Here is a 15,554-nt window from a genome sequence, read left to right as displayed (position 1 = left end):
TTTCGCTTGGGCCTTCCATTTCATCTGCTCCTCGGAAGCATACGATCGTCCGTAAGGATCATTTTCAAAGTGACCGATCAGCACTCTCAATTCACCCCATATAAACATCCGGCCACGGGTTATCCTCTTCGATGAATGCATGTTGGATCTTCATGTCGTCGCCATCCTGCATATTCGCCCAGAGAGTCCATAGCGCATATGTCCAGCATTTCATCCACCCGGGGAAAGTATCATACTGATCGATATCCGGGAATGCTTCAAGAACCTTCACATATCGTAGGGGCTCATGGAAATTCTCTGTTTCAATTTCCGCCACAGTTGCACCTTTCAGCGTTTGTAGAGATTCTTCATCAATGACAATGCACATTCGAAACTTGGTCCATTTATCTCGCTTACCTTGCGCATCCACCCATGTCTCAAAATGAGTGCGAATTTTGTCCAGAGATGCTCCTTGGAATTGTGCAGGGTCTTCCATAATTGTCGATCGATACTTAGGCCAATCTTCGGATACATAGTTTTGAGGACGATCAGCGCCAACGTCTACAAATTGCTCTTTAATACAGGCCTCGATGAACCTGATACTGTCCGGGAAAAAAGCATCTGATTCGGCAGAGTAGGTCGTGCGATAGATGACATATCCCCAGTCTGGATAAATAGAAAGTCTGCCATGGAGTTCTTCCATATTCGCAACTGGTTTAGGATAGAGTGTAGTCCATGCAAGTGTTTTCAAACGGATTTGGTGGTTTCGCGAAGGAGGAGGGTGTGAGGAAGGGAAATTCTGAGTCCGGACGTGTTTGTCCCGGGGTGTTTGCCTTGTTATACTAAGGATGTCTACGCCAAGGCCACTAAAGCCAAAGATTAGATTTGCTAAGGGCAAAGTTCTGAGCCCCCCAGCATGATCGTGGGTTGTGAAGGTATACACAGTACACACTCCGTAGGTCATGAACAAGGTCCCCTTCTCCCCTCCTATTCGGGTCATAGATAAGAAGAATGCGCTAAGGTTTTTAAGTTCTAGGCCGCCCACGTGATGATCGGCAGAATCACCGGTCGTCCGGGGGGTTGATAGCCACCCTCGAGATCCTACTTCTGTGTACATAGTCAATTAATTTGACAGGCTGTTCGCAAAGCCAGGATGGCTTCGAACCTTCCCCTCCCTATTCCGCCGCGCACCCCCACTCCGCCACTGGATGATCAACATGCCCATATCAGCTCAGGGATACCCATCGATCGCGATGCCCTATCGCCATTGAGATCTGCCTTTCCAAAGGGTGTCATGGATGCCGAAAGCAGAGACACGCTTAGCCCCACAAAATCATCTTTCAACCTAGCAACCTCACCGGAAGATGCAGAGACACCAATTGATAATGCCACGGGCGACAAGGCCCCAGGGCCGTTCAATTTCAGTACCACCGTGATGGCGAAGAGCCCAGTAGTCAAGTCGGTGAGTTGGACAAGCGAAAAGGTGGAGGATTATCGTTGGCTGTAGTGCTAATCTATCGCAATTTCAGAATATGGGACAACGTCGGGGCCACAAGTACAAGCACAGTAGTATCTCGCACCAGATCTTCCTCGAGCCTCCTCCGCGCGCACCGCTTGCACTTCCAAATTCCCTGCCGATACCGACATTCAAAGAGTATAGATCTAGCATGTCGAAGGATCAAAAGACTCGCTTTTGGTGGAGTCTTTGCCACATGTTCGTTGCGGCATATACACTCTGGACCGCACATGGGTCTCTGGCTATGACAGCATTATCACATTTGATTCTATTCGACTCACTCGGTGCTCTGCTATGTGTTGCAGTTGATGTACTGGGGAATTTCGAAGTCTGGAAAAGATCCAGTATCCGCCACCCCTTCGGCCTTGAACGCGCAGAAGTTCTAGCTGGGTTTGCGATGGCCGTCCTCCTCTTGTTCATGGGAATGGACCTTATCTCTCACAACCTGCAACACTTCCTGGAGAAGGCTGGCCACGAGCCCCATCACTCGCATGATCATGGCCGGGTTTCCCTGGGTGAAGTGGATGTGACTGCCGTCCTTGCTATTTCGTCGACGCTTGTGTCGGCAATTGGGCTCAAGAACCATGCTCGCATTGGGAAGGCTATGCGCTTTGGATATATTCAATCCCTTCCATCGGTGTTGAGCAACCCGTCTCACTTCCTCACGCTCTCCTGCTCTACGCTGCTGTTGCTTTTGCCTCTGGTTTCAATCCGCATCTATGACTGGCTTGATAAGCTTTTGTCGGGGACCATTGCATTCTCCATGTGCTTCCTGGGGACGCGATTGGTGAAGACTCTGGGCTCCATGCTTCTCATGTCCTACTCCGGCCAGGGAGTGTCCGATGTCATCAAGGACATCGAAGCCGATCCTGCTGTGTTTGGCATTGATGACGCTCGATTCTGGCAGGTACACTATGGGCTTTGCATGGCCAATCTGAAGCTCCGAGTGACTGGGTCAGACGAGAATCTCATCCGGCTGCGGGAGAAGATATCCAGCCTGATTCGTAACAGGTTGGGTGGTGGATATGGCACAGGCGGCCAAAGATGGGAGGTATCTCTTCAATTCACGATTGAGCGTACATGATTTCTATGAATTTATTCTTTGAATGGCTGATGTCTAGTTGACTCAGTTTTGCACATGTCTTATCTCTTTTCCTGGATACCCTCTGTACATTATGATTGTCCATAGCTTTCAATCCAGCTGCTTCCAAGACTGACACGAACCTAATGGGCAGACATTAACGAAACGCAAGCCTCATCCATATACTTGCTCCATACATTCCCCACAACATATCCATATCCATACAAAGAAACCGAGCACGCCAGTAGACCCTCAGCGTCGACCCCGGAACACAAAAGAAGCCCCAACCACCGCAACACACATGACAAAACCCAAAAACATGAAAGCAGCATCCGCAGTAGCAGAAGTACACCTGGGCTTCAACTGACCCTTCGTATACGCGCAACGAACAAAGTCCTCACTATTGAGCTTGATGCACCCACCATTGAGCAAGACATTATCCCAAGTGGTATAGTAATCCGAACAGCTCGTGCCGCGTAGGCGAACAGCATAAACCTGAAGCCACCGGTCCGTCAGTAACAACTCAATATCTGTCAATGTAGGAATACTGTGTCAAAACGTACAATACCACCAGCCAACAAGGCGAGACCCGAAACACCATCAAGAACCATCGTGACGAGCCCGTCTAAAGAATCGACGAATAGAGCTGCGATACCGACTATCGCTGCTAGGATGCCGAATCCGCCTGTGAAGGCTGCATAGCCTGTTTCTGCGGGCACGGAGCCGACTTCTTGTCCTTTGGCTAGCTTTACTGAGAGGGCGAGGACGATAATGGTGAAGATGAGCTGGGTGGTTGGTTAGATGAGGTGGGTAAATGGTTTGAGAGTATGGTTTACTTACTTGGAAGACTCGGAGGCCTGCTGTTATGAACTGCATTATGCAAGACTGGCTTGTTTGAGGCGTTGGGGATGTTGCGAAAGAAAAAAGAAAGTGCTGGGACAACCAAGTCCTCAGGGGTGAGAGGTACTACATATCCTGCATTGTGCTCTGTGACCTTGACTCACAGCCTAGGGAACATAGCCTTAGATCGACACCTAGGTGCATGGTTGAGCTGTAAATTGGGGCCAAACTGACAGGGGTGGCTCGGGTTAGGGCTTTGTTTATTGGAGTATCCGGGCCGGGGGCCAGCGCTAGCTGCTACAAGCAACAAAAGGAGGCGGAGTCTACCAAGGAGGGATGCAGCTAATTCGACAGGGAAATTTCATAGTTGTGACTTGTCTGCCCATGTTTCTTCTTTTCTGACACTTTGCATAAACGGGGGCGAGGCTGATTGATTGCCCTCGAAATGTCTACTCGAGGACATTCATGAGAATATACTTTCTCTCATCGGTAGGCCCTCCACATGTGACCGACGGCAGCCCTAACTCATGGAATCATATATAAACAAATCCTACCTTAGGTGACTTGAAAGAAAAGAGTGATAAGGGGGCCGTGTAAGGTAGAATAGATCTTCCATTGGGAATACGTCCACTCCAACCTATACAACCTAGCCATCAAATGGCCATTTCTAAGAATATTAGGAAGAGTCAAGAGAGTACTACTTGACATATTGCAATCGCTCTTGTATAACATCCGATTACAACCCAAGAGATACACAATAACACCGTTTAACCGTTCATTAAAAAGTAAATGCGACAAAAGAAATTCCAAACATTAAACGAACGTATGTATCCATCCCCACCCTTCAACCTTGCCAACCAATGCCCCCAAAATCCCACCGCAACATCTAATTTACAGTCTAAGGGTAACCCTCACACTCAAGCTTGAAAGAAATATAACCCGGCTCAAGGATATCCGGCAAGCACTCTCCGTCAGTGAGAGGGCTGTGATCGAACGACTGGAAGTGCACGGGCTGTCCAGAGCAGCCATCGTTGTTCCAGATAGTCACGCCGGAGCAGAAGAAAGCGTCCTTGGTGTCCAGGCGCGCGCGGAAGGAGTAGTTGTCGATGCTCCAGTCGCGGTTGACGGTGGTCTTGTCGCAGGTCACCGGGGTGGCGGTCACGCTGGCGGAGAACTTGGGCTGGCCGGTGGCTGGGAGGCCGACGTCGCACTTCTCCCAGGAGAGGAAGTCGACGCTGGCGACGGGGAGACCGGCGTAGGCGGTCATGGCGAAGGTTGCTGCTGTGGCAAGGGTCTGGGTTTATGGTCAGTGGTCTGGACTATGGTAACATGATGGGTTGGTGGGTGATATTACCTTGGAGAAATGCATCTTGGCTAAGGATTGTGGGTTATGGGGTCAAGTAACGAGTGGACTGGGTAGAATTAAAGAGTGTACCGGGTGATTTGGAATAGTCGAGCGAAGTGCGCAGTCTGCCATTTATGTAGGAGCTCCCTGGGGGGCGGGTAAACATAGTCTCCTTGCCAAAACATTACCCTTTTGGGTTTGTGGAATGTAGGATTGGGTATTTATCAAGAGTGAAGTGTGGTTGGAATGTTGTGGAGAGAAACCGTTTTGGCTGGTAAATGTTGATCCCTCCGAAGAATGGAGCAATCAAGGGCATTTCTTTCGCCCAAAGGACCTTTTCTGCTCAAAGCTTTGATGCGCCCTGGCATACTCTCTGGTGGTTGACCAAAGCCTCCCAGGTCAGTCTAAGGGATAGGATTGAAGTGAAGACTTCAATACTGCGTATATCATTTCCAGTGTCCAATCCATATATGAGCTCGACCCTTTCAACGATCATACTCGACCTCCACCACAAGAAATTCTCCGATGTGTCTCTCCATTCCCTCCCATCCACCAACTTGAAGAACTCAGACTCAAGATCAGAACCAGTAGCACACCGCAGCAGGAGTAGGATCTTTCACAAAACATGCGAACACTGTAACACTGCTATCCGCAATGTGCCAAAATAGCCCAGCCCTTTAATTGTGGGCATCTCTTCAGGACAGAAATGAGGAGATCTTCAAGGCGCCAAGCGTAGTGGGAAAAGAGGCTCACGAGATTTATATCTTGGCATTGGGCTTGGCTCAACAGCTCAGATAACCTGTCATCCATGTTCATTGATGGAGAGAGAATCCTCGGCTGTTGTATAAAGATGATACAGATCTGCCTAATGCCTATATTCTCCTCTCCTATACCATAAACCTCCATCAAGTTCAACATCAAAATATCGCCATACAATTAGGCGGACTCGACACTCCCCTCTTACAATTCAACGGACTACTCGAAACAAAGAAGCTCCAACGCCCCAACCTCCGACAAGTATCCGCCAACTCATCCAAATCAAACATCTCCCCAATCGGCACTCCCCACCCAGCCAGCAAATAATGATGCAAATCAAACTCCGGCTGCAACGCCGGATAAACCTCAAAGCTAACCGCATCAGAGGCAACAGCCGCAAAATGATTATCCCAAATGAACCTTAGCACTCGCTCACTCTGCTCAATCCCCGCATGCATCGGCGTCGACTGCTGACTATACGCCACACGTTGCTGCTCTGACATCCCCTCCCAAGTCGCAGGTAAGCCAACGCGCAGGAAAAAGATATCGCCCTTTTGGAAAGTGATGTTGCATTCGCGTGCGATCTCCAGCACCTCGTCGAGCGAGATCATCTGTCGGCTTAGCGCGTTGATGCTAATACCTTTCTTTGCTGCGTACGAGACGTAGTCGATTAGCACGCCGCGGCCGGCGATGCCTTTCTTAGCCCAGAAGCCGATGCCGATGCGTGGGGAGGTCTCGTCGAGGATCTCGGCGGATGTGGTGCCGCCGTAGAAGAGGCGGAGGGATTGGTCTGCACCTGGGGCTGGCGCGTTGTGGTGGCGGAAGCCGTCCCATTGCGAGGATTGTTGGGGGTTGAAGTGGTATTCGTCGTCGAAGGCGACGCCCTCAGCGACCCATTTGACTTTGTGCTCGAATGGTTTGCGGTTGAAGCCTAAGTGCGGAGCGTAAGCTATGTACGCTCTTGTATCGAGTACCTGTCTCTTCTGTCTTACCTGGTGGGCTTAGTTTCTCCATATCCCAGTTCAGGCAGACTCGGTCGCCGGTCTGGATTTCTGTTCGTGCGGCTTGTGCTACTACCTCTGGCGTTAAGAGACGGAGCATTCCTAGTCCTTCTTCTTCGCTCCCGGCGGCTCCAGGCCAGAACCGCTGCTTGTCTGGGAGATCATCGAATGTTTCTGGAAGATTGGGGATGCCAGACATGGTTAGGGAACGTAGTGTGGGTGTTAGAGAGATAGCTGAAGCACCTCAACCTATAAATACTTGGACAGCTATGGATCCACCCCGCTCGGAGCAAGTCCGGGGGTTCCTGACGTGGCAATGACCCGGCGGGGAGCTCATATCCGATTACTCCAAATCAAGTCGATAGAATTGTATAGCCAGCGCTCAACTATAAACCAGATTCGGAAAAAATAGATAAAAGCCTGGAGCATCCTCATTTCCTGCCTCAATGCCATCCCACTACGTGTTCATGAAGTCATGTAAACAGTAAAGCTCATGAAGTATGCATATAGAACGGTACAAAGTAAAGTACAGGGCGATCGCAAAGCACAGAAAGCAACCATTTACATATCGTCCAAGTCATCATCAGCACTTGAGCCACCCTTCTTCATATCCGACATCTCATACTCCTCCTTTCGGCTCGAGCCAGCCCGCTCTCCAGCCGACATAGCAATGGCTTGGCGGCCAGTGTCCGATGCCTCAAGGAACTCGCGCAAGCGGCGCTTGCCTTCATGAAGGGCTTGCTGAGAGGCAGCCTCGGTCATCTTGAGCATTGGACCCCACAGGTTGAGCTGATAGGTGATATATGCGCCAATGGCACACACAAAGAGGAGGAAGAAGTAAGCGGGGTTGCGCAGAACTGGGAAACATGTTAGCAGGGATGCAAAGAACAGTATAAAAGAGGTAGACACTTACCGGCCCAAATCTCGTTCCAGCCCAGGGCCAGCAACAGACCGTAGAAATACAAGGGAACCTGGGTGATACCACCAATGGCACTCCGCTTAGCCTCGACGTAGACGCCGTCGGCGGCCTTCTTGAATCGTACGGTGAGCTCTTGGCGCTTGGAATCGCTGAGGATTGTCATTTCTTCCTCCAAGCTCTTGCCCTCGTGCTCATCCACACCGCCGATTGGCGCCAAGTCCTCCTCGTCTTCAGGGGTCGCCGTGCTGGGCGTGTGTCCAATCCATCGGTCAAGCGGCGGAGGGGCAGTGGTCCTCTCCAAGCGGAAACGTGACAAAAGAGGAATAACAGCCAGGGTAGATTCCCGAGCACGGGTATAGATGCCCTCGATATCATCGGTGGGGCGCCAGATGCGGGGCACACCAGCCTCGTCATAGCGGAACTTGTCTTCGAAGTTCTCCCGAAGCTTGAGGAGCAAGTTGCCCTCGATCATCTCCTCCTCGATCTTGGCGCGGAGAACGCTCCAAGACTTGCGGCGCAGGCGCCAAAGGCCAACATCGACTTCATCAATACTAGCGTCGAAGCTGCTCGCACGGTCCGTGAACCTCCGTTCAGCATCAAGAACGGTTTCTTCAAACAAGTTCCAGATCCGATCCCAGAATTCCTTCTCGGCAGGCTTATCCCCGTCCTCGGGAGCGCCACCACCAGCTCTACCCGAGCCAAGGGCATTGAATTCAAGACCTACTGATTCCCCAAGGCGAGAATGAACCCACCGCTCGACGCGGGTGGCCAAACGTCTCATTTCATCGTGGCGTAGTCGGGCACTGGCCTCAGCCAACTCTTTCTGGTAAAGAGAAAGCTCCTGCGTGTAGTTGCTCCAGGGAGCTCCTTCCACTGATGTCGAGCGGGCGACTTCCTCGAACTTCTCCAAGGAAGACTGAGCTTCCTTGGTTACGATTTCGGCGAATTCGTAGTTACCGCCCCTCTTCTGACCATCCTTCACAGCAGCACTGACTGCATCGCTGAATTCGCGGATTCCCGACTTATGGGCTGCTGACAGCTGGCCGTGGAACAGCGCCTTGAGGCGAGTGTCGACCTTGCCCATGAGCTCAGCGCTTTTACGTTGATAGACACCTTTGTGGTATCGGCTGGCCTCGGTCTCGAAGTTCTTCAAGGTCTTCATGCGCGCAGCGCGCATGGCCACACCCAGTCCTCCAAGTACCTCAGGCGCACCGAGACGCACTGCCTCGGCCTGCTTATCTTCAAATGCGACGATCGCCTCGTCGAAGCCAATCATCACTTCGCGCAAGATTTCGTCACAACGGAATTGTGCAAGCAACTCTTGCTGCGTGGGCAAATCCAAGTCTTTGTTATTGACAATTTGGTCCCAAATCCCCTCCGCATAATGTGAAAACCCATCGGCTGGGATGCGGCGATGGTACTCAGGAAGGAAGACTCCTTCTTCAGAGAACTCACCCTTGAGCGCATCTCTCCGTGGGTCCCGGTGTCCTTCGCGGAAACGTAGGCCGAGCTTCTTTGCCTCTGTCACGAACTGTTCGGGCTGATAACCCTTGTGGGGAAGTCCATAAAATTGGAAATCAAAGTAGTCGTGAATCGTTGACTTCTCCAAGCCAGCAGGCTTCGATATCGTATCCCACAGACGGGAGAGGTCTTCCAGTAGTGTTTTCTGCAAGTTCTTGAGTGGCGTGGTACCGATGAAATCGCGGATGACGAAGAATAGGAGAGACCGGTGGGTAGTGCTGTACAGAAGTTAATACTTGAGGCGCATATCACGAGGGACGATGATGGTACATACTGCTTGTCTTTCAAGAACAATTGCAAGTTGACCTCAAAGACAGTCTTCAGCAATCCCATGTTGGCTCCCTGGTACAATCCAACCTGGTGTTCCCAGATGTTGACAATGAGGACCTCACTCGTTGCAAGCGCAAAGAGGGCACTCTTGCGCTCGAAGTCCTGGTCCTCACCTCTCTCGCGCCCGTCGGTTCCCTCCACATCCATAACCAAGATGTTATCCGCCATGCGCTCCGCTGCACCAGCCTCACCCTGTCTCTTGTTCTTCGACAACCAGATACCTTTGGTTGTTTGTCTCCTCTCCAACTCCGACATTACGGAGAACTCGGTACCAAACAGCTGGTTAAGCAGAGTGGACTTTCCGGTGGATTGCGATCCGAACACGGAGATGAGATGGTAGTTGAAACCCGCGGGCGTGACATTCTCAAGCGACAGGTACTTGGACAGGTTGGGACTATAGCAATACAATCAGCATCCAGAGTCTCATAACCAAGGTCGCAGTGGCCGGGCGCATGCGGGAGATCTATGCGAAGAAGATGGTCGTACTTGAACTCCTTGTTCTCGTCAATCACCTGCACTCCGTGTTCGTAGGAGGTAGCATCGCCTTCACCTCCGATCGAAGCAAAGTGGCCATTTGACATGACTGATGGTGCAGTTGGGCTCCTTTCTAACCCTGAGGGGCGTGAGTCGGCCATGTTCGTATGCTCTGTGTAGGTGTATGTGGTGGCGGGCGGGATGTAGAGGTGGCAAGAGCAAGTTGAAAGAGGGAAGATAGGACAAAGAGTCTATGGCACCATGAAGAAGTTGGAAACAAGCAGCAGATCAATCGAATGATGACTTTGCAAGTTATCCGGATCACAGGGTCATTTCACGGGGGTTCTGAGATGGTCCGAGGTCGATGTTGGGGAAAACAAGTCATTACATAAACCCCTTAGCTGCGGCAACGTCACTTCTAGACCACTGTGGATTTTCCCTTTATCGAGCTACGATCAGATATCGAAGAATATTACGAGCCATTCACTTTTCTAGTTGATGGTAATATTACAGGAGAACTGATGCTATTTTCCCCAGTTTATGATTTTATCCTGGCCATCATTTCCCGCTGTCTGGCAGCAGATCCAGTGCTTCATCCGCAGTCATGCGATCAGATCAACCGACAACCCTACTAGCCCGTTCATAGCTGGCAGAAGGGGTGCAGGTGCTGGCTCAAGGGAGTGCTCGATAGCAGTGCACTCATGCTTGAGCCTTGAAAGCTTAGATTATATGACCGAAGTCGGGGAATCCTCTTCGATCAACAATCAATCATGCATCTGTTCGTGTGTGTTGAACAGGTAGCCTCCTATGGATGTAGATCGCATATTTGGAATGTAGGGGAGATTGGTTATTGCCTCTAATTATATACAGTGGAAATATGAATACAGCGCCCGCATGTCTGCAGTCAACATCAAAAGGCTATACATTCATGACGGTGGCACATAACCAGACCAGTTCAGATTCCAGCCCTGATCAAGGCCAAGGTCGACAATGGGGTTCGAGCCGTTCGGCCACATATACTGGCCGAAATCATCGAACAACCCACTAAATGCATTCACCTCTAACCCGGCCAGCGGATTCGTTGCTGCTTCGCTCCTCGGAAGCCACGATTCGTCAGGATACCCAGCCATGGTAGGTGTGAAGCCACCGCCATCCAAAGCAGCAGTGCTCGTAGTCGCACTTTCGGGATCAGACATGGGCGGTGTATAGAGTTGGCTCGAGCATTGCCCTGAGCAAGTAGCTTCCGTCCCCGGCGCGTCTGGTGCTGCTGCTGTGTATTCCTTGTTTTTGGGGCCACCCTTCACCTTGGAAAATTTGGTGCCGGCACCCACCGTGATGGTACCAAAGTAGGGGATCGTGATTGTGCAGCTACCGGCAGAATTGAAGTCGCGCTGGGAATCCTTGGAATCGAAGATCGCGCCGAGAATGTTTGCAGACTCGGCGGCAACGGAGCCTCCTGGTTCTGCTGCCGCCCGGCGCAGGGTCTCCACTATCTTCTCTACAAGACCCCAGTCTTGCTCGTCCTGCTCTTTGCTGTGATCTGGTGTTACGTCTGAATAGCCCTGTAGGTGGAGTATCAAGAGAAGGCCCAGCGTGAAGGCCAGGAAGTCGATCATTTTGCACAGATACGGCTTGGCCGTGGACCGAAGGACCTTGTATAGCATAAGACCCTCTCTTGCCGACTCAATCGCAATCGCATGACAGGGGAGCAATTCGGGCTCATGAGCGGATTTCAGCATCAACGGGAGGTGGAGAAGGGCACGGAGTACTTTGAGCATGAACTGCAAAGGAACTCTTTCTAGATAATGTTCCCATTTCTCATCTTGATGAGGCTCTGCAGCTCGGAAGTGATTTGGCATGGATTTCCAGGCATTTTGCAGCTCTTGGTCCAGTTGTAGCGTTGCTGCGAGAGTCGTCTTGGATGGGTCCTGGTTTCGATCCACCATATGCCCCGATATAATACCAATGCGCATCCAGTACTCATCGGGTGCCGAAAGATCTGAGTTGAAACGCTGCTCCATCTGTGGTAAGAAGAATGAATCGGCAATCCCATAAGGGAGGCCGAGAATCAGACTCAGACACCGATCCGATGTTGCTAGGGAACACCAGATCTTCAGACGCCGCTCGTAGAGCGTGTCACTTGGTCGGCGGACTTTGGTGGACAGATGCATTCCGGCCAAATGGGCGAACTCGATCGCCCGACGAATCACCAGCCAGCCTTTCCGGAGCCGGCCTTCAGCTAAGTGGATTTTGTGGAGTAACATCTGACACTCGATACCAGGCAAGGTAGCTGCAAGGTCATCGTCACGGACAATCAAACGATCCACCGTATCGACGCATCGATCGTAGAACTTCTGAGTGTCAAAGGGCACAGACAAAGCGCCGAAATCGAAGTCAGACCTAGCATGAATCGCGCTAATACACAGACACAAAAGCGCCTTAGCAACTTCGGCGGGAGCCACCAAAGTTCGGCAATTGCGTTCACCAATAGTGATTTTACCGTTATGCCGATCGAACAGCTCCGGGAAATGGTCTTGCCACACAAACCAGTTGACAGACGAGTTGATGATCTTGTTCATATCCTCTATTGGAGGCAGGAGAGTGATCAGCTCTGCACGAACGGCTTCTGCCTTTGGCGAGATGTCCTTGACACCAGCGAATTTATCATTATCTGAGGGATCCTCTTGGCGAGTGATGAGATAGTTGTCGAACAGCTGCAGGACGGGCGCATTTCGAATCTGCTCACTGGAGGGGCCTAATTCGTCTGGCTCGGTAGCCAGTGACCTTGGATATGATTTGATAGTGTCCGCTTGGTCATGTTAGCCACACGATATCAGTCAACACGCATCCAGATACAGTAACGATACTGCCTACATTGATCTGTCTCACGGCGCTCATGAGACGAAGTGCTGGAGTCACTTCGGTCTAATCGTTTCATCAATCCCTCCACTATGTTCTCCAAATGGGTGACTCGCTCGCGGAGGCTGTATGGCCGCTCCACCAATTGGGGGCTTTGTCGGTTGCCGGATAATGGAGGAGTAATGACTATATGTTCTTGGTCGACGCATTTCGTGCCTCTGGATCGGCATTCATTGCAATATCCAGGACGATCAGGATTGACTGTACATCTTATCTTGCGTCGCCGACCTATAACCGAACACAGTTAGCACAAGCTTCACTAATCGCCGACGTTCCGCTCATACATTCTGTGCAGCTCTTGGTCCCTTTCCTCATCCTCTTCCGCGCTGGTTCTTGATCGGCCCAGGAGTCCATAGCGTGTAGAGCAAAGATCCCAAGTCGAGATCCTCTATTGCTGCGTTTTACTCTAGTGAAGCGGACAGGCGATTGTTTCTTGTGGGCCGCGCAGTAAGTGACAAGGCTCTTGGGTGAGAATTATCTTCATCTAGAGCAATACAATAGAGGAAGGAAAAGGAAAACCAACAGCTGTTAGGTGTAGCATTTGAGATCCCACGTAATCTTGGAACACGATCGAAGTGCAGGGTCAAATCACTGTCAGTTCTCATACTTCGTAGATCTTCGTCCGTCAAGTTCGGCCGAAATGGCGCGGTCGAAATTTCGTCCGGGCCAATGAACCAATCAGGTATCACCATTTGCCCACCCGTACGTAAACTCTAAGTGGCCTTATTCTAGAAGGCGGCGTACTCCGTAACTACTTCTCGTGGGTTTAGCACTTGGCTGTCTTGCCTATTGTTATGCACATCGACTTGAATTTGAACTGAAATTATATGCGAGCCTAGGAGATTGGTTTTAATACGTTTCACGAGAGTGGAGAAATAAAAGAAGATCCAACTACATCTCCAAGACAGTAGAGGTACATGGACAAAGATTCAAGCGAAAACTCCGGTAAAACCCCCGGACCCTCGTGCTGATCGATGATTCCCGCGTTGTGGAATAAAACATGCCAAAACAAACAAGATGTAAAAGGAAAGGAGTTCATAATACAAGGACCAGGCAGTCTAGCCGCCTGGCCGTAGGTGAGAGCAGTCCAATTACTCGACAACACGAGTGATCAAACCAGTGGCAACAGTGCGGCCACCCTCACGGATGTTGAAACGCTGACCGGGCTCGGCAGCGACGGGGTGGTGGGTCTTGAGGATCATCTCAACGTTGTCACCGGGCTGGACGCGGCGGGCCATATCGCCATCGGGGAAGCTGAGATCACCAGCCTCATCTAGGGCACAGTTAGCATCACATATATTGGTTTGACACCAGAGCAGATCGGGAAATATTGAACTTACCGGCAGTGCGGATGTAGACCTGGGGACGGTAGTTGGCGCCAAAGCCAGTTCGGCGACCACCCTCGGCCTCAGTCAGGACATACATGGAGACGAGGAACTTGTTGTTGGCCTTGGTGCTGTTGGGGGCAGCAACGACCATACCGCGGCGAATATCTTCGCGGCGGACACCGCGGAGGAGCAGACCGGAGTTATCACCAGCACGGGACTCATCACATGACTTCTTGAAGGTCTCAATGTCGGTGACCTTAGTCTTGATGGGGGTACCGGAGTCTGTGGCACCGACAATCTCGACCTCAGTATCCTTCTTCAGGAGACCACGCTCGACACGGCCAGAGACGACAGTACCACGGCCAGGGATGGAGAAGACCTCCTCAACGGACATGAGGAAAGGCTTGTCCAAGTCGCGCTCGGGGGTGGGAATCCATGTGTCGACGGCCTTCATGAGCTTCTCAATCTGCTCAGTGCCGATGTCGGGACGGCGGTCCTCGAGGGCGCAAAGGGCAGAGCCGAAAACAATAGGAGTCTCCTCGCCCTCGAAACCGTAAGAAGAAAGCAACTCACGCATCTCGAGCTCGACGAGCTCAAGCATCTCGGGGTCTTCGACGGCGTCGACCTTGTTGACGAAGACAACGATCTTCTGAACACCGACCTGACGGGCAAGCAGCAAGTGCTCACGGGTCTGGGGCCTATTGTGTAATTCGCGTTAGCACACTTCCGGATTGACTTTCTGAGCTTGAGCCATACATCTGACCATCAGAGGCAGCAACGACCACGATGGCACCGTCCATGTTGGCGGCACCAGTAATCATGTTCTTAATATAATCGGCGTGACCGGGGCAGTCGACGTGGGCGTAGTGACGGTCCTCGGTCGCGAACTCAATGTGGGCAGTCGAGATGGTAATACCACGCTTGCGCTCCTCAGGGGCCTTGTCAATGGAGGCATAGTCAAGGAAGTTGGCGAGACCCTTGGAGGCCTGGTACTTGGTAATAGCGGCAGTCAAAGTGGTCTACAGCGTGGGTTAGATGTAATGTTCGGATGGCGGAGATGTCGGAAGAAGTCGCGAATAGCTCACCTTGCCGTGATCGACGTGACCAATGGTACCTGGAGAAGAAATGTTAGCTTTGGAACAAATAAAGAGCCAGATATACTATGCAATGACTTACCGATGTTGACGTGGGGCTTGTTACGCTCGAAAGCAGTAGCCAATCCACGGCCAGCCACCTTGTTGCTGAAGACATGGTGAACGGGGTTGACGGCAGTCGGACGCAGCAGGGAGGACCGGCTGGTGCGCGCCAAAAGGTTCAATGAACGGGAGATGCTCGACATCTTGGTTCAATCGAAACGAAAACGATGGAACAAGGACGAAAAGAAAGTCTTGAAAGATGGAGTAAGGATGAGAGAGGAGGAGCCCAGATCAACACCAAATTTTTTGCTAACATGGCTTCCGGGGCACCGATTCAGGGACGCTTAGTCATCAGCCAATCACAGGCCTTGAATTGCGGAGGTTTATGGTGGACAGGAATCTCGAACTT

The 15,554-nt window shown here is 51.4% G+C and overlaps 8 protein-coding genes across 8 annotated transcripts; 1 reads left to right on the top strand and 7 right to left on the bottom strand.

Annotated features, from left to right (window-relative positions):
* Positions 1-91: 91 nt before the first annotated feature.
* On the bottom strand, positions 92-682 carry N7515_006764 (uncharacterized protein; the record flags this gene model as incomplete). Its single annotated transcript, XM_056667508.1, has 1 exon — positions 92-682. One exon carries the CDS (start codon positions 680-682, stop codon positions 92-94), a length of 591 nt encoding a protein of 196 aa, XP_056521104.1.
* Positions 683-1,132: 450 nt separating this feature from the next.
* Positions 1,133-2,579, top strand: N7515_006763 (cation efflux family protein family; the record flags this gene model as incomplete). The annotated part of the gene is made up of 2 exons (XM_056667507.1): positions 1,133-1,441; positions 1,509-2,579. 2 exons carry the CDS (start codon positions 1,133-1,135, stop codon positions 2,577-2,579), a joined length of 1,380 nt encoding a protein of 459 aa, XP_056521103.1.
* A 249-nt stretch (positions 2,580-2,828) lies between these two features.
* Positions 2,829-3,452, bottom strand: N7515_006762 (MARVEL domain-containing protein; the record flags this gene model as incomplete). The annotated part of the gene is made up of 3 exons (XM_056667506.1): positions 2,829-3,071; positions 3,140-3,361; positions 3,417-3,452. The coding sequence occupies 3 exons, from the start codon at positions 3,450-3,452 to the stop codon at positions 2,829-2,831; spliced, it is 501 nt and encodes a 166-aa protein (XP_056521102.1).
* An 862-nt stretch (positions 3,453-4,314) lies between these two features.
* N7515_006761 (uncharacterized protein) lies at positions 4,315-4,683 on the bottom strand (the record flags this gene model as incomplete). Its single annotated transcript, XM_056667505.1, has 1 exon — positions 4,315-4,683. The coding sequence occupies one exon, from the start codon at positions 4,681-4,683 to the stop codon at positions 4,315-4,317; it is 369 nt and encodes a 122-aa protein (XP_056521101.1).
* A 995-nt stretch (positions 4,684-5,678) lies between these two features.
* N7515_006760 (uncharacterized protein) lies at positions 5,679-6,717 on the bottom strand (the record flags this gene model as incomplete). The annotated part of the gene is made up of 2 exons (XM_056667504.1): positions 5,679-6,466; positions 6,510-6,717. 2 exons carry the CDS (start codon positions 6,715-6,717, stop codon positions 5,679-5,681), a joined length of 996 nt encoding a protein of 331 aa, XP_056521100.1.
* A 362-nt stretch (positions 6,718-7,079) lies between these two features.
* sey1 (dynamin-like GTPase SEY1) lies at positions 7,080-9,923 on the bottom strand (the record flags this gene model as incomplete). The annotated part of the gene is made up of 4 exons (XM_056667503.1): positions 7,080-7,375; positions 7,432-9,176; positions 9,233-9,682; positions 9,775-9,923. The coding sequence occupies 4 exons, from the start codon at positions 9,921-9,923 to the stop codon at positions 7,080-7,082; spliced, it is 2,640 nt and encodes an 879-aa protein (XP_056521099.1).
* A 765-nt stretch (positions 9,924-10,688) lies between these two features.
* On the bottom strand, positions 10,689-13,035 carry N7515_006758 (uncharacterized protein; the record flags this gene model as incomplete). Its single annotated transcript, XM_056667502.1, has 3 exons — positions 10,689-12,571; positions 12,637-12,909; positions 12,966-13,035. The coding sequence occupies 3 exons, from the start codon at positions 13,033-13,035 to the stop codon at positions 10,689-10,691; spliced, it is 2,226 nt and encodes a 741-aa protein (XP_056521098.1).
* Positions 13,036-13,772: 737 nt separating this feature from the next.
* On the bottom strand, positions 13,773-15,348 carry N7515_006757 (translation elongation factor Tu; the record flags this gene model as incomplete). Its single annotated transcript, XM_056667501.1, has 5 exons — positions 13,773-13,954; positions 14,022-14,707; positions 14,766-15,028; positions 15,095-15,123; positions 15,186-15,348. 5 exons carry the CDS (start codon positions 15,346-15,348, stop codon positions 13,773-13,775), a joined length of 1,323 nt encoding a protein of 440 aa, XP_056521097.1.
* Between the last annotated feature and the right edge of the window lie 206 nt (positions 15,349-15,554).

The sequence above is a fragment of the Penicillium bovifimosum genome (genome assembly GCF_028826915.1).
Source record: "Penicillium bovifimosum strain IBT 22155 chromosome Unknown utg000005l_segment0_segment0, whole genome shotgun sequence".
Classification (NCBI taxonomy): domain Eukaryota; kingdom Fungi; phylum Ascomycota; class Eurotiomycetes; order Eurotiales; family Aspergillaceae; genus Penicillium; species Penicillium bovifimosum.
This window is presented reverse-complemented; position numbering and strand designations above follow the sequence as displayed.